The sequence below is a fragment of the Erythrolamprus reginae genome, chromosome 1, assembly GCF_031021105.1.
Source record: "Erythrolamprus reginae isolate rEryReg1 chromosome 1, rEryReg1.hap1, whole genome shotgun sequence".
Classification (NCBI taxonomy): domain Eukaryota; kingdom Metazoa; phylum Chordata; class Lepidosauria; order Squamata; family Dipsadidae; genus Erythrolamprus; species Erythrolamprus reginae.
The window spans coordinates 167,959,041-167,982,098 of record NC_091950.1 but is presented as its reverse complement, the minus strand read 5'-3'; the positions used below and the strand labels follow the sequence as shown (position 1 = coordinate 167,982,098).

General features: G+C 41.1%; 1 protein-coding gene across 1 annotated transcript in view; it reads right to left on the bottom strand.

Moving 5' to 3' along the window:
- THSD7B (thrombospondin type 1 domain containing 7B) overlaps positions 1-23,058 on the bottom strand; it is a 567,237-nt gene that overhangs the window by 355,052 nt on the left and 189,127 nt on the right. Inside the window, exons 2-4 of the mRNA XM_070731424.1 lie at positions 21,301-22,138; positions 12,865-13,119; positions 5,331-5,497 (exon numbers count right to left, since the gene is read on the bottom strand). Of these exons, the coding sequence (XP_070587525.1) occupies positions 5,331-5,497; positions 12,865-13,119; positions 21,301-22,138 (1,260 nt within the window). The remainder of the gene's footprint in view (positions 1-5,330; positions 5,498-12,864; positions 13,120-21,300; positions 22,139-23,058) is intronic.

Genomic DNA, 23,058 nt, shown 5'->3' with positions numbered 1-23,058 from the left:
AGAAGGCAGTCTCGGAGATATCCTGGTCCAATGCCATGAAGGGCTTTATAGGTCATAACCAACACTTTGAATTGCGACCGGAAACTGATCGGCAACCAATGCAGACTGCGGAGTGTTGGTGTAACATGGGCATACCATGGGAAGCCCATGATTGCTCTCGCAGCTGCATTCTGCACGATCTGAAGTTTCCGAACACTTTTCAAAGGTAGACCCATGTAGAGAGTGTTTCAGTAGTCGAGCCTCGAGGTGATGAAGGCATGAGTGACTGTGAGCAGTGACTCCCGGTCCAAATAGGGCCGCAACTGGTTGCCCAGGCGAACCTGGGCAAATGCCCCCCTCGCCACAGCTGAAAGATGTTTCTCTAATGTGAGCTGTGGATCGAGGAGGACGCCCAAGTTGAGGACCCTCTCTGAGGGGGTCAGTGATTCCCCCCTCCCCAGGGCGATGGACGGACAGATGGAATTGTCCCTGGGAGGAAAAACCCACAGCCACTCTGTCTTATCAGGGTTGAGTTTGAGTCTGTTGACACCCATCCAGACCCCAACAGCCTCCAGGCACCGGCACATCACATCCACTGCTTTGTTGACTGGACTAAGTCCAATCTCCTCTCCTTGAATTCTGTAGCCTCTTATCTAACACCAGGCAGATGCTGTTAATTGAGAAGATTCCTGTGCATTGGCTGTTTAAGTAATACATCAGTTTAATCAGTTTCCTTCATGTATGGACTTGCTCTGTTGTGTCTGACAATGTAGCTTTAATCTGATCCATTCTAGTTATACAAATGTTTGGCAGCAAACCATTAATCAATAGGTGAATGTCCCAATAATGTAAAACTAGCTAGAATATGCTTATAATTTGTCAGAAGGGATGCCATTTATCAAGACAATTGAGCCCCTCAGAATAGATACATATTTTTATTACCTATGCCCACTTTAGGAAAACAAATCAATTCATTTCATCATTTCCTTCTATACTTTATTCTTCATTATCCTGTTTCCTGTATTTGAGAAAAGGTAAGGTCCTGGTTGTTATCTATTTTATATTTTATTCTGTGCCCAATTTCTGTGCCCAATTTCAATTTCAGCTCATCCATTAACCAATTTCACATGTTTACAGGCTGCTTCTCAATGACACAATCACACCTTGAGGCTAGAGAATCACTATTATGGATCCTAACTCATCAAATCAGTCCTGCAGCAGGTAAGACATTATTTCTAGCCTTACAAAATCCTCATGAAAAACCAGCATTCATTCATTTTCCAGTTTATGAGAAAGTCACATAACTATTGATTGTACTGATCATATGTCATATCCCTTATCCTCATCAGCCCTCACTGGCAGAACAATTAACATTTTTTGTTACTGTTTGCCTTTTAAAGTAAAACAGGAGAGAAAATACAACAGAAGTAGATATAAAAAAGAAAAACAAATATATGAGGTTAAAATTAATTATAGGTTGTACATGGCATTGAAGATGGAAGAGGGTCTGAAAATATGTGGCTATTGATTTAAGGTCATATTGCAATAAATTACCCTTGTAATTAGAGGATTATTGCCACAAATAATTCGATGTTTGGAAAACAACATGAAAAATTAAGCACAGAAAATAATCCTTTGTAGTGGCTAACTGAAACCCCTTTTTGGATCTATCACATTGAATTCAGCAGAGCTTACAGCTTCAATATTAATGATTTCAGAGTCACTGGACTCTATAGATCCATTTATAGATTGCAATTAAGTAATAAGTAAGGCTATTAAATTATATCCCCTATATTACAATCAGGGTTTTTAGTATATTTTTGGCTCTTAGAGAGGTGATATGAGAAAGTAGAGAGCTGTATTTTATGCTTCCCCTTAACATCAAACCACTTTATCTCCATAAGCCATTCATGCCCATGTCTCTATCTCCGATGTGCTTTCTGGTTTTCTTAATCTCATGGCTGAACTGTATTATTATTTAATCTGGAGATTACAGCAGGCAAAAATCAGTATATGACCCTTCGCTATATCTTAGGGCAAAATGAAAGGTTATGTAAACCACATCATCTGAATAAGAAAAGGAATGGATTAGTTTAATCCTAAATACATAAGAGTATATTACATGAAGTACATAAGAAAGGAGGATAAGAGGAAATAAAAGGAAAGAACAGGTATCCAGGAGTGTTGGCTACTTGTCCAATATATTCTGTTTTATTAGATTACTATTTTTCTTCCTGAAACAAACATGCATGTTGTTTCAGGAAGAAAAATAGTTTCTGAACTATTATTTTTTAATTATATATTTTTATTTTATTATATTATTATTGTTTCTTTCCCAAGCCCTAAAATATTCAACCTTAGATTGTCTACAGTTGACCTCTCCTCTTTTCTAAGAGGTCTGTAAGGGGTGTGCATAAGTGCAACATTGTGCCTACTGTCCCTGTCCTATTGTCTTCTTTTATCATTACTTTCTATGTTATGTTTATATAAACAACTATCCTATACTCGATTGACAAACAAATAAATGCATTATTCCATAAGAGAGACAGAAATCCAGTTGTAGGCACACATTTTAGGAGTATATGTGGTTGGGCCCATGCAAGACCTTATTCTGGGATTTCTCCATGCACCTTGTAATCAAGTCCCAGATGTGCATACTATTAATGCCAAGAATTGAAGTCCATCAAAGTCTTGCTCAAAACAGTCCTACTCCATCTGGATAAGTATCTGCTTCAGAAAAAGCTGATTTGAGTTTTGCCAGGGACCAGGCCTTAAGTGTATAAAGTCCTTTCAAATTTCCAGTAACCCTCAGATTTGGTCCTGGGCCTCTTTCCTGACTTTTTTTAAACTGACAGAATGAATCCCCCTGCATGACCGCCTGATCAATACCTTTCTTAAAAGTAAACACCTGATGATAAAACAATGAATAGATGGTCGGGGTCTCTGAGGTGCATATCAAGCAGAAGCTGAGGGGAAAAACAATAAGCCAAGATGTTTCAATCAAAAGGATTTAGAATCGGACCAGAATATCTCCAGGACCGCTTCTGCCGCACGAATCCCAGCGACCGGTTAGGTCCCACAGAGTTGGCCTTCACCAGGTCCCATCAAGCAAACAATGTTGTTTGGCGGGTCCCAGGGGAAGAGTCTTCTCTGTGGCGGCCCCGACTCTCTGGAACCAGCTCCCCCCGGAAATTAGAACTGCCCCCACCCTCCTTGCCTTTCATAAACTCCTTAAAACCCACCTTTGCCATCAGGCATGGGGGAATTGAGACATCTCCCCCCGGCCTATACAATTTATGTATGGTATGTTTGTTTGTGTGTATGCCTACTTTAATAATGGGGTTTTAATGTTTTTAAATTATTAGATTTGTCATGAATTGTTTTATTGTTGTTGTGAGTCGCCCCGAGTCTATGGAGAGGGGCGGCATACAAATATAATAAATAATAATAATAATAATTAAAAAATCATTTCAAAACAGCGATTTAAAATGGAATCAATTTGTTTGTGTTGTAGTAGGAGTCCATTTTTATATAGAATTCTGAGGTTATAAGGGCTGCCCTTTATTTTTGGAAAATAATGTTTCGATATTATTGGGCTCTGTCTTTTAAACAAAATAAAATATACCAATTATATGCTGGACTGAGAAGAAAGTAAAGGATACTCTGAGAGCTTCCATATATCTCTTCTGAAATGAACAGGCAACCCAGATAGTTCCTAATGCACTGTATGTACTCTATACCCTACACATCAAGGTCAACAAATTCAAATCCTGATGGAGGATTTGAAACGCATAGAATAATGTCTGGCTACCAATGTCTGATAAATCCCAAATAGGATGAAAGCAATCATGTAGTGCCTCCTGTGGCCAATATAACTAAAAACTCCATGTGGGTTACATACTGTGTTAAAACCCTTTTACATGGGGGCATGACAAAAATGTAAAATCTGAATCTCCCTGCTCTGAGTGCTTCGGGGAAGGTGGACTTTATACCATTCTGAGCTCTTCTAAAGAAAGAATTTGCTTTTATTGTAATGTATTAAAACAGCAGTATTAACTGGTCTTTGATGTTTATTATGGGAAACATTGCCCCTTCGATTTTAAAGCAGCATAAAACTTTGGAAAATCTTTTCCCCACAGCTGTGAACTAAACCAATTAGCCATGATTTTTCCTAATTAATTCTAAGAGCTGACTTCTATAAGTTGGCTGCATTGCAATACTTTTATATTTCAAATTAGACAATTTCAAAGCTCTGCTTTTATGGATTGGATCAAGCCAGTCCTCTTTTTTTTTTTAATGGTTCCATGTCTGTTCAGTAAAACTTTGACACCAGGGCAACCATCCAGAGGAAAGAAAGCAGAAGATAACACACATAGCAGAACTGCTAATGAACATAGTGAACAAAGGAAGTGATTATCTTGTTCACTTTATAAAGAGTTTTGCTGCAAAAGCTGAATATAAGCTTAGTAGAAGGCAAAAGTCTTCTTTGTGGTGGGCGGGGTGGCAATAAAGGTGCCCAACCCCCACTCTTACAAATGGACATAATCTATAATCAGCAACAGCTAGCAAAGAATTCAGGCCAAGCAACGTCTCTTAAAGATGGACTCGTTTTTTCTTCACAAACAAGCCAGTTCTGGGTTTCTGGTACAGGATTTTGACCACCATTTCTGCACTAAAAGTGTATTTTTTCAAAAGAGTGGATATTTAAAATAAATACAAAACATTTTATTTTATTTATTTAAATTTTTGCACCGCCCATCGCTCATACCAAAAGATTCTGAGCAGCTTGAAGAACAAGATAAACGATTACAGGAATAAAACATTAAATCACTGGATGTAAAAAGTTAAAGCATTACAGTTAAGATTAAAACAGATGTAAAGAGCCAATGTGTAAACAGAATGGAGGTGGATGCTTCTACTGATCTACTAATCACCTCCAAAATGGGATACTCCCCATCAAAATGAGTCAGTTTGACAAACTAAAACAAACACCCATGATTATTATCTGACAATTCCGTATCAGCTAATATGTCTACTCTTTCAATACCATTTTTACTTCAAAATCTACATATATGCATACTACATGATATTAATTTTTTTTTTTTACTTAACTGCAATCGTAATTTTAAAAATACTTTTCCAATTTTGCTATGAAGTATGTATTCTGCCTTTCCATTTTTATTTCATGTCAGTTTGGTTATTTATTCAGATTGAATTACACAAACTCAAAGCAAGATATGAGGCAGCTAAAACATGGGATTTTCTCTCTCTCTCTCCCTTTCTCTCTCTCTCTCACACACACACACAAAATCCCTATTTCACCAGAAGAGATAGAAATAATTTCTATGTACCTTCCTTTGTCTTGTGCATTTCCTCCCAAGTTGTCTGGGCACAGTAGACCTCACGGATCTGTATCCCACCTCCACAAAGTGTTACATGCTTATCCAGTCGAGGATCCTGTCTTTCCAACAGGAGAGAAACATCACATTCGTTCCATTCAGACGTTTTCCACGAATATCTATGTAAATATAGAATATTTATATAAAGCCCATTCACAAAGAGATCCATTTAGCAATTTTACAAATAAAAGAACCAAAAGACTAGATGCTATTTTTGAAGCATAAATTCTATCCATTTTAGAGGAATTTACTTCGTCCATATTCCTTCAAGGATGTTCTGAATATCTGAGGATTTTCTAAATTGAAAGAAATCAATAAGAAGAAAGAAAAAACATGAAGAGTAAATAGCGAAATAACTATTAGTAACCAAAGCTCAAGGTATAGAGATTTTTTTAATGACAGAAAAAAGCATACATCGAAAGTATTTAGATCATCTCACACTTTTGTTTCAAACTTGGCCTATTCATAGTGCACTCTCTCAAGTGGTTCTATCTTTCATTTGATTTGTTTTGTTTAATTAATCATTTGATGTGTTTCATTTTCATTCATTTCATTAAACAGCTCCAACTAGTCACTCTGATTTGTGGCCAAACTGGACCTTAGTCACCTGCTTCCATGGTCTTTTCATTCATCCTGGGCTGCTGGACTGGTGAAAAGTTATACTTTTTTTCTTTTATTTTTCTATATTTGCTGTAAGGATTTTTTTTTATCTTCATTGTAAAACTATGTATGTTTCTTTTGACTGGGATGGTATAAGGCTCCTCTGAGGTCACTTCCAGCCCTATGATTCCATGTTCTATGTTTTGTTTTGTTTTGTTTTTCTATTTCTTCCTCGCTGGGTGAATTTGAAGAGTTCCACCATTCACAGGAAGAATAATAAACAGCAGTATATAGGCAGACATACAGAAGCTGTCAAGAACAAACAGCTGGACAAGCCTCATAACAAAGTTTTTCAATGAAACCATGCATCCTAAAAGATTTGCCTACAGAAAAGACTAGAGTTTTAAAACATTTTCCCCCTGGGCCATCACTGCACATTGCCTTGAACATTATGATTTCTTTTAGACTTTGAAGTCTTCAACCTGATTTATACAAAGAGGGTACGGTAGGTAAGCCACTGAAAGCCAATTTCAATTGGAGCAGCAAATAAATCACTTCCAGCTAAATATTCCAATTAAAAATGGGGCCAGGCAGAAGGGGAACAGATTTATGCCATTTTGGATTGGAATATCATATCGGACCAACAAACAAGGCTTCATATTGGTAGATTTTGAAAAACACCAAAAAGTCGACTTGGGAATGTAGTACAAATATTTACATCTTATTTTGGGGTTTGTTTACTTCCAAGTTAAGTCCATCAATTAAGATGAACTGGTTTGAATTTGATACATTGGTGTTTTGTCTTTTCCCAGAAAATTCCAATTTTACCCAAATGTGTTGGAATTGTCTGTGTATGTGTATCATGGAGAGAGAGAGAGAGAAAGAGAGAGAGAAAGAGAGAGAGAGAGAGAGAGAATAGCCTATCAGCCTTCCTAACTCTTACTTACTGAAATCAAACATTGTAAGTCTATATAAAGAGGGCATTTTACCCAAAGAAAGGAAAATTACAGTGACATTTGCTTTTATTCTCTCTATAGTTTTACCAACAAAAAGACTCTTAGAAACACTTGGGTTATTTTTCTCTTGTATTATTCTCACAATGCACCTACTAGCACGTCCATGGTTTCTTGGCATCACACAGAACTGCTGATAAGTGTGAAATCAGTGTCCCATGTATGCTGAGAGACCTTTTCCTCTTCAAATCTGGATGCCTGAATACTCATATTCAATAGCTTTTATTTTACTGCTTTTAAAGAGATGAACATTCTGGTTCTCAGCTGATGCTGAGCACAGCTTAGCAGAATTTTGAATTTGCAAAAGTTAGCAACTTCCAACATCCTTGGCATGTTCTCACTTCAAGGATAGTGTTTTCATCAAAGAGTAGCTATGATCTAGTAGGCTGACTCCTTCTTTTGGCACCCAGCCCCCTTACCCATAATCTTTTTTTTTAATTATCTGCTTGTGATTTCTAACTTACCAAAATTAAGAAGATCAATCAGCAAGAATTCAGTAATTCAATAGAAATTGTGATTAGTAGTATTGGGTGAAACGAACCCGCACTATTCGGGTCTGTACCGAATTTTGTGGTGTTCAGCATGCCGGACCCGAACTCGAATTTTTTAAAAAAATTGTGCTTTAGTTCGGCGTTTGTGCCAAACACCGTGAAAGCCACTGCCCCGGCTGTCATCTTCTGTGAAGAGAAGGAGGAGCCGGGCGCCGGTGGCGGCGGAAGAAGGCGAATACCAGGGAGCTGTTGGCCAGTTGGGAGGCTGGGAGGGAGGCACAAAAGGAGCTGGGGAATCCCATGAAGAGATTCCGGGGGCGGAGCTTTGACGTCACATATACCGGCAGGTTGCTAAGGACGCCAAAGTGATCACTTCCTGGATTCCATGATCACTTTGGCATCCTTAGCAACCTGTTGGTATAGTTGACGTCAAAGCTCCGCCCCCGGAATTTCTTCGTGGGAGGGATTCCCCAGCTCCTTCAAAGGGAGGTCTTTTCATGTAAATTTTTTAAAATTATTTTTACGAAAAAGAATGCCGCAGCGGCGCTGCAAGCAAAGGGAAGTCTTTTCACGTAAAAATAAAAGTTTTTATTTTCATGTGAAAGGACCTCCCTTTGCTTGCAGTGCCGCTGCAGCGTCCTTTTTTGTAAAAATAAAAATAAATAAAAATGAAAAATCTGTAAAAATAAAAAATGATGGGATTCTGGGGGCGGAGCTTTGGCGCCACGAAACGTTCGGGTTCGGCCGAATTTTGTGCAAAGTTCATCCGAACTTGCCGAACCCAAACACCATTGGGTTCGCCCATCACTAGTGATTAGAAGGCACAGGTGGGGCTTCTGTGGTTAGAAGCCACAGGTGTGGATAAACTTTAATAAATTTAAAACCTCATCGCTTTTAGATAATTATATGTTTGATAGTTATGCTGCAAATCTAGTTTTATGCCGAAACACTCTGTACTAAACATATCTACATATATGTTTCTTTCATATCTTGTTATGTTCTAATATTAAACTTACTTTCTCCTTTTAAGGGCAATGACCAGGAAGAAGGATTGTGCAAAAATATGATATTATGAGCCATGGTGGTGCAGTGGTTACAGTGCAGTATTGCAGGATATTTCTCCTGACTGCTGGTTGCCTGCAACTTGGCAGTTCAAATCTCACCAGGCTCAAGGTTGATTCAGGCTTCCATCCTTCTGAGGTGGGTAAAATGAGGCCCCTGATTGTTGGGAAAATGTACTGACACTGTAAACTGCTTAGAGAGGGCTGCAAAGCACTGTAAAGTGGTATATAAGTGTTATTGCTATAATGAATGTTTTAAAAATTCTGAGAGCAGTGAAATGGCACTGAAAGAGCACAGACTGAATTCTTCATCCTTCATTTCCTCCAGTAATTCCCTGTAGCCTCTGAACATAGTCTACAAACTCCAGAAGAAGATCTATCTTTGAAAAGTAAGTTTACCTTGCACTGGCAACACATTTATTTTATTCATAAGGTTGGATATGTTTTGGGTGGATGGGAAAACAACTTCTGAGGGTGTTTCCTACAAGCCTAAGCAGCAGATTCTTAATATGTTAGACAAATGGCTCACGTAGTCAATGCCTAAACTGTTGAGAATTTAACAATTCATGACAATGCTTTAAAGTGTGCTTGGAAAGCAATTGTGCAGATTTTTCAGTCTCCGTATCCTGGGAATCAGGTCTTTGCATGGGTTAGTGACTACCACTTGGGTTAATTTTAACATACTTGTCACATAGAGCAGAGGTCCCCAACCGCCGGTCCGCGGACCGGGACCGGGCCGTTGGGGTTTTCCAGCCGGTCTGCGGCGGCGCTGCCCTCCCGGCAGAGGACATTATGCAGGACAGGGTGGGGCGTCGGGCAGGGCGGGGAGAATCAGGAGACTCCTTTGGCGGCTGGGGGCTGCCTGGCTTTGTGATTTTGGCTGGGGGGGAGTTAGGAAGGTCCTACTTCTCCCCCCCCCAGCCAAAAACTCAGAGCCTATCTGCTGGATACGGGCGATGAGCGGGACGAGCGGCGCCGAAGCCGGTGGCTGTGGCAGCTGCTGCAAGAGGCTTCCGCGCCGCTCTGTCCCACTCATCGCCCGTATCCAGCAGATAGGCTTTGAGTTTTTGGCTGGGGGGGGGAGAAGTAGGACCTTCCTAAGTCCCCCCCCAGCCAAAAACTCAAAGCCTATCTGCTGGATACGGGCGATGAGTGGGACAGAGCGGCGCGGAAGCCTCTTGCAGTAGCTGTCACAGCCACCGGCTTCGGCGCCGCTCATCCCGCTCATTCCCCGTGTCTGGCAGAAGCTGCTGCCCGAGTGCTCTTGGCTGGCGGGATTCAAAGTGCTGGGGTGGGGGGTGTCCTGACAGCCCCCCCACCCCAGTGCTTCGCCTCCCGCTGGGACACCCGCTACCCCAGCACTTTGAATCCCGCCGGCCAAGAGCACTCGGGCAGCAGCTTCTGCCAGACACGGACAATGAGCGGGACGAGCGGCGCTGAAGCCGGTGGCTGTGGCAGCTGCTGCAAGAGGCTTCCGCGCCGCTCGTCCCACCCATTGCCCGTATCCAGCAGAAGCTGCTGCCCGAGTGCTCTTGGCCGGTGGGATTCAAAGTGCTGGGGTGGGGGGTGTCCCAGCGGGAGGCGAAGCACTGGGGTGGGGGGGCTGTCGGGACACCCCCCACCCCCAGCACTTTGAGCACTCAGGCAGCAGCTTCTGCTGGATACAGGCGATGGGTGGGACGAGCAGCGCAGAAGCCGGTGGCTGTAGCAGCTGCTGCAAGAGGCTTCCGCGCCGCTCTGTCCCACTCATCGCCCGTATCCAGCAGATAGGCTTTGAGTTTTTGGCTGGGGGGGGAGAAGTAGGACCTTCCTAAGTCCCCCCCCCCAGCCAAAAACTCAAAGCCTATCTGCTGGATATGGGCGATGAGTGGGACAGAGCGGCGCGGAAGCCTCTTGCAGTAGCTGCCACAGCCACCGGCTTCGGCGCCGCTCGTCCCGCTCATTCCCCGTGTCTGGCAGAAGCTGCTGCCCGAGTGCTCTTGGCTGGCGGGATTCAAAGTGCTGGGGTGGGGGGTGTCCTGACAGCCCCCCCACCCCAGTGCTTCGCCTCCCGCTGGGACACCCCCTACCCCAGCACTTTGAATCCCGCCGGCCAAGAGCACTCGGGCAGCAGCTTCTGCCAGACACGGACAATGAGCGGGACGAGCGGCGCTGAAGCCGGTGGCTGTGGCAGCTGCTGCAAGAGGCTTCCGCGCCGCTCGTCCCACCCATTGCCCGTATCCAGCAGAAGCTGCTGCCCGAGTGCTCTTGGCCGGTGGGATTCAAAGTGCTGGGGTGGGGGGTGTCCCAGCGGGAGGCGAAGCACTGGGGTGGGGGGGCTGTCGGGACACCCCCCACCCCCAGCACTTTGAGCACTCAGGCAGCAGCTTCTGCTGGATACAGGCGATGGGTGGGAGGAGCAGCGCGGAAGCCGGTGGCTGTAGCAGCTGCTGCAAGAGGCTTCCGCGCCGCTCTGTCCCACTCATCGCCCGTATCCAGCAGATAGGCTTTGAGTTTTTGGCTGGGGGGGGGAGAAGTAGGACCTTCCTAAGTCCCCCCCCCAGCCAAAAACTCAAAGCCTATCTGCTGGATATGGGCGATGAGTGGGACAGAGCGGCGCGGAAGCCTCTTGCAGTAGCTGCCACAGCCACCGGCTTCGGCGCCGCTCATCCCGCTCATTCCCCGTGTCTGGCTGTAGCAGCTGCTGCAAGAGGCTTCCGCGCCAAAATCACAAAGCCAGGCAGCCCCCAGCCGCCAAAGGAGCCTCCTGATTCTCCCCGCCCTGTGGAGAAGTGTGGAGGGCTGCGTCACTAAGCTCCACCCCTCCATAACCCCACCCCCATATGACCAAAGCCCCCCCCCCCCCCCCGGGCCGTGGAAAATTGGTCTAGCTTAAAGCCGGTCCCTGGTGCAAAAAAGGTTGGGGACCTCTGACATAGAGCATTTTGCATAGTCCAGGTATGTGCTCAGGGCACCCAGAATGCTGCAAACCCATTTGACTTAGGAGCAGCCATGCACTAGGCAGTAACCATGCAACTGCAGTCCTCTCTAGCATTGTCATCTGGGAAACTAACAAGAGCTGAAAACCAAAGAGCACACATTCTTTGCCCAGGCTGTCCTTTTAGAGTAAACACAAACTATCAAGGACAAGCAGAACTTCATTTCCAAAGCCAGATATCATCTTATTCATTTCTTTGTTCTCATTTATCTCTTTACCAAATTTAGGCAATGCTCCAGAGAATGCTGATGCAAAGGTACCTATAATATTTTTCTGCCTGAGTATGTTGTGATACAGACTGCCATTCCCACTACATGGATCAGATCTGCCATTCTACTCTGCAGCAAGACTGCAGACTGGCTATTCCAACAGAATGCTGCAAATCTGATTGTGTTTTACCTCATTCTTCTTATTCAGGTAGCCCCAAATTTCCACTGCTAAGCAGGTTTTGCCCCATTTTATGACCTTAAGTGAACAACTGCAGTTGTTATGTTAGTAATACAGTTGCTAAGTGAATCTTCCTCATTGAGTTTGTTTGTCAGGTAGTCTCATAAGGTGGTCACTTGATCCTTGAACAGTGCAACTCTTATAAATATGAACCTGCTGCCAAGCATCCGAATTGTGATTATGTGACCCTAGGGATGCTGCAACAATCGTATGAAAAATGGTCATAAGTCACTTTTTTCAATGCTATTGTTTACTTTAATTGATCACTAAATAAATGATTGTACGTCAAGAATTACCGGTAGAATTACTTTGTCTGAGAGTTTCCTGAAAGCAATCCAGCCATTCTAGACTTAAAAAAAAACATTCCTGCATTTCTCTTTGAAGGTCATCTTATTTTCTATACCCCCCCCCCAAAAAAAACCCATTAAAAACATCCCAAGATGCATGGAGGATGAGGGTTCAGATATCTGTGCCATATTCAGAAAAATATGCACAGATCTAACTCTTTTGTTCTTCATTCAATCAAAAGATGTCAACCACAAGACTGACCCTAAAGCCACTAGAGTAGTGGTTCTCAACTTGGAGGTTGGGATCCCTTTGGGGGTTGAACGACTGCTTCCCAGGGGTCACCTAAGACCACGGAAAAAGACAAATTTCCCATGGTGTTAGGAACGAAAGCTTCTATTCTGGGCCCTGGAACATATTTTTACAATCTGACCAATCAGTTGTTTACAGTGGGAGTATCCCTCTGACCTTCCTGCTAATCAACTTAAAGCTCTGTTGGGAGAATATATGTATGAAGGGGTCACAGCATTAGAAAGAATGAGAACCACTGCACTAGAGGCACCTGAAGATAACTCTGGTGAAATAAGAGAAATATGTAAAGGTATGAGATACCTTGGGCAGGGCTGAAGGTGTTTTCCTTCGCCATCAGTATTGCAAGCTTCTCTTTCTTCAGTTTCAGGACATTCCCTCCCAGCTCCAAGAGCTTCGTGCTTTATAATCCTTCTTCTGCTGCGAAATCCTGGTGAGAGATCCCCTGAGTAACAAGTCTTTGAACAGGAACTCCAGGAAGACCAGCCTGATGTTTCACAGTCTTTAGGCATAACACAGGAGCGAAAGGTCAAAGGGATGGCTTCGAGCATACAAAGGCTGTGATAAGAAAGCGTTTTGTTAGAAACAAATTCTGAAGAGTTATCACTCAAGAGCAAAACAAAACATAACCAAAAAAAACCACCCCACTACAACCACTCCATAATAATTAGATTCCCCCAGTTACATTTTATCAATTCCTAATTTGTTATCTCTTGCCAAGTAGTACAAGAGATTAAGGAAACCAAAGAGACATTTCAGGAGTAAGAATGTACATGTGGTTCAATTAAAGGACTATTTTAAACTAATATAAGTGCATGGCAACATTGAAAGGATTCCAATATTACTATCTCATTGATTTAAGGCTACTTTTTGGAAAGTTGAAGTATGTAGGCCATGAAAATGTCATTCAGAAAATGAGACTTTCTCTAATAAGTTTCTTCTTCAAATAATTAAGACTGAGGTGTAAATTTCTTGAAATGAGAGACAAGCTCAATAGCCCCTCTCTGTATAAATGTCTCATGATGCCACAATTTTGTAACAGGATCACAGCATTTAATCACATATAATGTGAGGTTAATTACACTAAATGTAGCATAAAATTGCAAAGCTGCTAAAGGGTCATTTCTGCTTTGTAAACTGGAAATTAATATAACTGATATTTGCTACATAAAAATGTAAAAACAGATCTTTCAGATAGCTTGTTTGAAATTATTATCATCATCATGGTTCGTTGCAAAACCAGCCAGATGTTTAGGTTGGATTTGGCCTATTTATCCCCCTGTCAACTTCTTCAAACCTATTTTCAGTGCTTCTTCTTCGCTATCTTTCTGATATTCTTCCAATGCCCTTTTTTCCTCTTTAGCCATCCCATGTATTTGTTTGTTTGTTTGTTTGTTTGTTTGTTTGTCAAAACATGTACAAAATAGCATGTATTGGTATAAACATAAACATAAGCGAAGTAGGTACAGGTAAATTAGAACAATAGAACAGCAAAACATAAGTGTGAGCTTATGCACGCCCCTACAGAGCCATTAGGAATGGGGTGAGGTAGACTGTAGACAGTCTAAGGTTAAAGTTTTTGGGGTTGGGGGAAGAAACTAGAGTCAGATAGTTCATTCCAGGGATTGATCGCTCTGTTGCTGAAGTCGTATTTCCTGCAATCGAGTTTGGAGTGGTTTACATTGAATTTAAATATGAGTATTCCAAGGTCCTTGAGAGAGTGAAAGTCATCTACAAGATCATGACCTCCAAACTTGTAGTTAGTGTTTTGATTATTTTTGCTGATGTGTAAGACAGAGCATTTGTTGATTGTGATTTGAAGCTGTCAGTTGTTAGACCATTCTGATACATGGTCAATGAAGGGTGTTAAATAGTTTAACATCATTGGTGAAGAGAATGCAGTTGCTTACAATATGATCACAACAGTTGTTTATGTAAAGTATGAAGAATGTTGGTCCTAGAATGTTGCCTTGAGGGACTGCATCACCGTTGACAGGTGCAGGATTTGATAGGGCACTCCCTATTTTAATCATTTGTTGTCTGTCTAATAGGAACAGTTATCCAAACATGAAGGGGACCACAGATGCCATACGATTTTAGTTTCTGAAGTAGTTTGTCGTGCACTACTGGATCAAAGGCTTTACAAAAGTCTGTGTAAATTGTATCTATTGTTTTGCCTTGTTTGAGTTCCATAGTCCATATGTTTTTGCAGTGAAGGAGTTGAAAGTTACAAGATTTTTTTTTTCTGAAACCAAATTGTTTGTTTGAGAATAGGTTGTTAGTTTTTAGGTAGAGGGTAATGAATTGGTTTATGATTGATTCCATGACTTTGCAGATGACACAACATAAGGAGATTGTAGTTGCAATATTCCATGCCCAGCCATTGTTCTTGGTAAGTAGAGTCTGTCAACATTGCTGCATGGATGAATGATACATTGCCATTGTGTTTCTGGTCTTCCTACCCAAGACTTTTAGTTTTGCTTGAGTCCAGTATACTATCCCAGCAGTGTATATAATAACTGAAATTTCCCAGGTATTATTTGCCTTCATGGTATTTCTTCCATTGAGTTTAGACTTCTTCTTTACTCTCGGGATATATTCACTTCTAACATTCTTCTTGACTTCAACATGCTTGATATTGTCAGATTGAAGGATATTACTACTACTACTACTACTACTACTACTACTACTACTACTACTGGAGATAGTCGCTGCAGCAGTAATCAACAAAGCAATAGTTCCTATTCATATCCATACAAATAGCAATTTGACAAACAGATAAGGTAATCTTTGCTTTTCTTATTGCTGAGAGTATCATCATCTCTATTTTCTTCCATTCTCTTGCTTCAAGGCCCAATAACTTCATTTCAGACAAAGGAAGGAAGCAGTGACTGGTTTTGGTGTGGCCTTGAAAAGGTCCTTTACCCACTGGAAATGAGATTTGGAATATATTTTTCAGGACCCTCAGTGGAGAAATTACCTTTGATAACAAATGACTTCCATCATTCCAAAAGCAGAATGAAAACAGTAAAATGATACATCCAAACATATATTACAGAAACTAAAAGATCTCTCTTCTACCAACCTTGTTATTAGATAGCTGTATCATTCAGGATCATGGACAGGCAAGTGTGCACCACAGAACAATTGAAATTATAGTGCTATATTATTGGTGTTCCAGGCTAAGTGAGAAGGGACCCACCCACAGACTCATAGATCACTCCTACATGATAGGGTATTTTATTGGGTTGATCCCTGGAGCAGGGACTTCCACTAATTTCGAACCTTTTGACCCAGTCTGATCCTTTTTTCAAAATATAAGGATGGAGTGATCAAGGGAGATTATTAAATGAATCATCTGACTGCCATTATCCAATCAAGTATCCACACACCTGAACTGATTCAGCAACATTATCATATACAGTGGTACCTCTACTTAAGAACTTAATGTGTTCCGTGACCAGGTTCTTAAGTAGAAAAGTTTGTAAGTAGAAGTAATTTTTCCCATTGGGATCAATGTAAAAGCTAATAATGCGTGCAAACCCATTAGGAAATAAATAAGAGCTCAGAATTTGGGTGGGAGGAGGAGGAAGAAGAGGAGAAGGACAGTCGCTGCCCAGAGCGAAGGGACCGTTTCTTTTCTCTGGGCACTGGTGGAGGTTTATTCCCTCTCCAAGCGCCTAGAGAAATGAAAATGCTTTGTTCGCTCTGGACTGCCAAAGCCTCCTTAAGGGCCACCAAAAGGTTCCTCTGGCAGCCCAGAAAAGCCCGAGGTGGTCAGGATTAAAGGAGGAATGGCAGGAAACTGGCCGGGCCTTCGTGCCGCTCTCAAATTTCCTGGTTCTTAACAAGAGGCAAAAAAAAAAAAATCTTGAACACCCGGTTCTTATCTAGAAAAGTTCTTAAGTAGAGGCATTTTTAAGTAGATGTACCCCTGTACATCCTGTATATCAAAGGAAAGAAGAATCTGTATTGCCTATGCGAAAACTGGTGTAGAGGAGAAAATAATTTAAATATGTACCAAAATGAGTTCATGAATGCATGAAATGAAATGAATGGATATTTTTGTCAGGGGTCTTTTTTTCTCAAAATATATATTTACCCCAGTAATGAACAAAAATGCTGCCAAAAGCACTGTTTAAAATATTTGGTTTTAATACATGTGCTTATGTCTTTCTCCAGCCATGAGTCATATGGCAATTTAATCTAGTCTATACAGGAATTTAAGTACAGGGACTCCTGTGCAATTACAATACTGCAGAATAATTCAAGCAAGATTGGAAGGTGGCTATATATTCAATGCTATATAAGACCATTTGCACTTAACGGAAACCTAAAACAACATGCCTTTTGTCTAAATCACAGTCAAAGGAAGAAGATATATACAATGTAATAAACAAAAGGTCACAAATACATTAACAAATACATTTCTATTACACTGTTCCTGCAAATATTTCAGCAACAACAATAAACTCCTTCTATCCCCTTTCTTACTTTCTCCTGGTGAGTCCTGGGAATTACAGATCAGATAAAGGAGTCATATCAAGGAAACAAGGAAGATTGAAAGGGATCCACAAGCAGCCCTAATTTCAGCAGCAACATTTATTATATTTTTAATCTAACCTAATGCAAGCTATCAATGCTTTTTTACCTATCATTTCTTGTCACTTGCTGTTGGAATATTTTTGTATTCAAATAATTATTTCCATTGATTTACTTAGTACATTTACATTACAGGAATGATAAGAAAATTAGCCCAGAAAAAAGTTGACAAAAGGAAATGTTATTTTTTTATTAGAAAGACATGACAAAGTTTCCCTTCTATAAAAAGCTAAGATTGAATATGGTAATCTTATTAGCTACTCCACAACTATACAACCAACATGCATGCATGCATGCATACATACATACATACATACATACATACATACATACATACATACATACATAAACAACAGCCAACCTTTTTCAGCTCTAAAATGCAAAATGCTGCTTGAATTGGAATTTGATAGTTGTATAAAACAACTATACATCAGGGTAGTTACCACAAACAATTCAACTCTAAACTCTTCCATATTTATTAATGTCATTTCTCTGTAACTAGATTTGCAACATTACATTGGCATGAATATTGATTCACCCTAAATTACCGCATTAGCAGAGACAATACTGTAACAAAATATATATTCCTTTTATCAGAGGTGGGTTGCTCCCAGTTTGAAACCTCCTTTATAGAACCAGTAGGGGAATTTACCCCCCTCCCCCCATTGTTGAACTAGGAGCAATTGCTAGTTGGCCACACCCCAACCAGCTTCAATGGCAGTGCCATAGGCAGTGTCATCTTGTTTTTGGCTTCTGCGCAAGACCAGAAGCCATATTTTTGCTTCTGCGCATGCGCCAAAGTTTAGATTTTGGCACTGCGCATGTGTGTGTGGTCACATGGCATGGGAGGAAGTGAACCGGTGGCGAGGTAAGTTAGAACCCACCCCTCTCTTTTGTTAGCCTGTTGATTTACAAACAATTTGCATGCAGTAGCCTAAGCAAGATTTATTCATCTCTATACATTGGTACAGTTCAATCTTCAACATTTCTATTAATTTCCAACATTCATACATGGAAAGTTACTCTTGCAATACTTTTTTATCTCTCAATTCAAAACCAAAATATTTTGATAGTCCTATTCTCCCTGAATTTCCTTTTAAATTTGTCCAAATTATCAAACTTCTGCATCTCTTTTAGGAAACATTGCTTCTTTTATTGTTTTGAATCTCCTTCCTAACAATTTTACTTGTCCCAATGATATGAGAGAGAAAGAAAATTTGTTTCTGAAGACCAATGCCTATCACTTCCAGGGCAACAGTGGAATGAAGACAAGCACATCGGAACTGTTCTGCCGGGCTCTCTGGTAGGAGCCTCCAGAAAATTCAAGGGTACAAATTTCAGACACACACACGTTTGAAAATTCAAAATAATGTTCTTTATCCCAAAATTCAAAATAAACTAAGCACTCTTTTTGTATTGCAAAGAGCACTCATCTCAAAACATCCGGGTAGTCTGTACAATTAACCTTAAGCAATCATTAAATACTTCGCTAGCAGCTGTGAAGAAACTTCACACCCCTTCTTCTTCCAACGAAGTGAGACACACACACACGTTGCTCTGCTTTGTTTTCAAAGGCGTGAAAAATCAACAAGCAAAGTCCAGAAACCAGCAATACAGGATTCCTGACGAACTGCGATCAGATACTCTTCCACAATGGCCAAACCCACATGCTGCTATTTATAGCAGCAGCCCTAATTACTGGAGCCCCACCCAAACACAGGTGGCCGCTTTTATCTCCTATACAGTGATCCCTCGATTAGCACGGTCTCGATTAGTGCGAAACGCTACAACACGGTTTTTCAAAAAAATATTAATTAAAAAATACTCCACGTTTTTTTTTGCTATACCACGGTTTTTCCCACCCGATGACGTCATACATCATCACCAAGAGTCACTTCTCTGTCTCTTTCTCTTTCTTTCCTGTCATTCTCTGCTTCAATCATTTTCTCATTTCTCTTTTTTTCTCCCCGGTAACAGGGAGAGAAAGAGAGAGAGCGGAGGGCACCTTGCCGGTCCACGCCCCCCTAGATGAGCGGCTCCGCATGGCCCCAGCGCCGCCCAGGCAAAGGGGAAACCCCGAGATCGCTTGCCGCTTGCCGTATTGCAGCGAAGGAGGCGAAGCAAGGCTCCAAGCTGCAATACGGCAAGCGGCAAGCGATCTTGGGGTTTCCACTTTGCCTGGGCAGCGGGAAGACCCAGGGAAGGTTCCTTCAGCCGCCCAACACCTGATCCGCTCCGCAGCGCGGCAGCAGCGAGGAGCCGAAGATGGGGTTTCCCCTTTGCCTGGGCAACGGGGAAACCCCATCTTCGGCTCCTCGCTGCTTCCGCGCTGCGGAGCAGATCAGCTGTTGGGCGGCCGAAGGAACCTTCCCTTGGTCTTCCCCGCCGCCCACACGCAAACTCCACCATCTGTGCATGTGCGGCCATGAAAAAAATGGCGCGCATGCGCAGATGGTGTTTTTACTTCCGCACCACTATAACGCGGAAATCGATTAGCGCGGGAGGTCTTGGAACGTAACCCCCGCGCTAATCGAGGGATCACTGTAATATGTCCTTACTTGGTCTTTTCTATGCATAATTCTGCGCTTGCGTGGGTCCAAAACATCTTCATCTGAATCAATGGAAGATAAGGGAGATTGACTGCCTGGGCTGTGTGCCAAGCCCCCCTCTGCCAAGTCTCTCCCACCTTCTTTTTCGTCCGAGGAAACTAAACTCTGAACTGACTCTGTCGGCAATAACACAGGCCTGTGACATGTTGAAGTTTCCCCTGCATCCACCTCCACATTCCCTGGGTCAGGAGCTGGGCCAGAGCCAAACACAACATGAACAAGGTCCCAAAGAATGGAACAGCACTTCAGAATTTCTCTCCGAAAAATTAATTGATAAAATGATAAATTACTATGTTAAAAATAAAGGATGGAAATACAAAACTGATTTCTTTAATCAAGGTGTATACATGTATATGTGTTTGTGTATATGTGTGTATAAATTACACACACATAATAAATATATATATATTGATGAGATATGGGTGGAAGAGATTTTCTTATTGAAATATCACAGAAGGTGATAAGTTACTGAAAATATGTTTGATGGGAAGAGAGGTCTGTCTGCCTGTCCATCATCCATCCATCAATCAATCCATCTTATTGATAGAAGATATAATTCTTTATTGGCCAAGTGTGATTGCACACACAAGGAATTTGTCTTTGGTGCATATGCTCTTAATGTACATAAAAGAAAAAGATACATTTGTCAAGAATCGTGATGTACAACACTTAATGATTGTCCTAGAGGTCTATCTTATCTTATTAATAAACAAATTATAAAGCCTAATGATTCATTCCTAATCAGCAAAAGACCATTAAGAATTTCCAGTAAGAACACACACACACACACACACACAGAGAGATATTAAACATATATTAAAGAAAGAAAGGAAAACTTCTTAATTTCCACTTTGTCTTTGTCATGTATGATTTTTATGGAACTCAATTTAGTTCTGTCTCCGCTGTCTTTTCTCCAAGCCACAGAATCCCAAATAAGAAATGCTAATAGAACATATTTCAGGTCTTCTGCTCTTATGAATCTGTGATAGTCATAAATGGGGAAAAATTACTTGAATTACTTCTGCCACGCATCTTTGTCTCTTTTGATAATCAGCAGTCGAGTGATTTGAAATATCTGAAATGGCCTTTGTAATTGCTATAGGCAATGAATGCTATCTGCTCCCTTTAGCAGAAAATATGGGTTGAAACTCTGCCCAAAAAAAGGGAGAAACACTGTAATGGTACTATCTCTCTGAATCTCTCTCTGAACTATTTGATCCTGATTACCCTATTACTAAATGAGAGTAAATATAAAATATTACCAGAAATTGCAGAATATAGACTTGGTACACAAAAACAGACAGAATCAGAGAAATGCAACACTGAAAAAGATTGTGAAGAGGATATAACCCTGTTCTCTGCTACAGCAACCTTGACAGGTGGCTGTTCAGCCTCTGCTCACATAACTGGTAACAGATGGTCCTCCATCTTCCCATGATAAGATGCTCCATTAGAAAACAGCCCTTCCGTTAGGAAATGTAACTACCTTTTAAGAAAAGATTTGACATGAATAAAGAGGACAACTTACCTCAATATAGCATTTTTCCCATCACTTCTTGTGCACCTCACCTGCCTTGTTTGATAACCAATTTCTACATCCCAAGCCCTGGAACTGTAGTGGGACCTAAATTTGTGAGAATGTTGCAAATTTTCAACCATTTCAAGCTTAAAAGTGCTTCGCTCTATTGAATCTGAACTGAAATCCAGAATAGTTCTCCCAACCATGTTAAGCTCTTTCAGGTGAGGCAACCGGCATTTACTCCAAGGTCCAACTTTAAGACTGTAGGAATATTCCTCTTCCTCATGAGGACAAGACATGGAAACCTCACAGACCCTGTACTCAGTGAGATTTGGACATTTGTTTCCACCGTAGAGTGGAGGAGCAATAATAAAACGGATTCTATGCTGTATACTTTTTCCACAATGTTTGCTACATTCAGACCAGGCAGAAAATTCTGATACGACGCAATCTCTTGGGCAAGGTATCAGACAGGCTTGTTCTGTAGATGGCTGAGGAGTAAAATATCCACAAATCTCCTTTGCAACCACCGTTCTATTCAACTTTTGTATGCATTGCACAGTTCTGTGTTGTAATCCATGCTGTGCAGTTACACATTCTGAAGTCCTCGGTTTGACTTCACCGTGGGCAAAAGGGACTAGAATGCATATGCTCCATTCTGAAACTTCCCACTCAAAGAGTTCAAGGTGCCAATCACATATTTTAAAGCAGCTCCTCTGGAATTCAGGTCTATCACTTTGTTCACAGTTTGAATGATGGGTTGTCCAGCCTTCTGAGTGTACACACCAAACTACTCGGCTCTGAACACCACCTGAACCACAGTCACCAATGCATCGTCCCCAGTGACCTAAAAGAGAAAAAGAATGAAAGATCTTAAGGATGTTATTAAGGCTGGTTTCTGTTTTCAAGATGAAACAAACAGAAAAGTAGAGCCCAGTGTTCTAAGAACTTGCCCAATCTAGTAGAACTAGCTTGGCTTCCTTTGTATCATACCTGCAAGTTTCCTAGTCAGAACTTTCAGAACTAGGAGATGAATAGAATAGAATGAAAATGAGAAATTGTTTCTTATTTCGGAGTGTAACAGAAATTATATGCAAACATATTTATACTAATCATTCAATTTCCTTTAAGGGTGGATAATATTTTTGCACATAGTAAAAAAAGAATTAGTAGTAGTAGGTCAAATGAAAATAAAAAGGGAAGGAGGGTTAATTAATCTAATTGATATCAAACCAGTTACAAATTTTTAAGGGAGGGAAGGAAGGGAGGAAGATTTAATGATGCTCTCTGCCAGCTTCCCACAAGGAAAGTCAATGGGAAAGCCAGCAGGAAGTTGGAAGTCACTGCTGTTCCCACTGCTTTTTTGCTCTTGGTCATTTTTTTCTCTGTTTAAGTAAGGAAATAACTCTGAAATAATGATCCAGTGGGGAGAGGCATGGGTTGTCTGCTATAGAGACAACCCATACTAATAGTAGTTGTAAATACTACTCTTGTATCTTCTAACAGCTCTTGTCACATTCTGAAAACCAATAAGTAACTCCGCAATTATTCAAACTGTATCATAATCCAAACCTGTTCACTATTATAATATTTCTCTAAAACAATACATATATAACAAGCTTTCTTTCTCACCCTCACACAACTTTAAAAGATCTGTTCAACACGGAAAGATCTACATACTACCAGCATAAAAATCATATTTCACAAAATTTGCTATCATCTCTTACATACCTTTTCTTTCCAGCTATACTAATCCCTCATCACTTT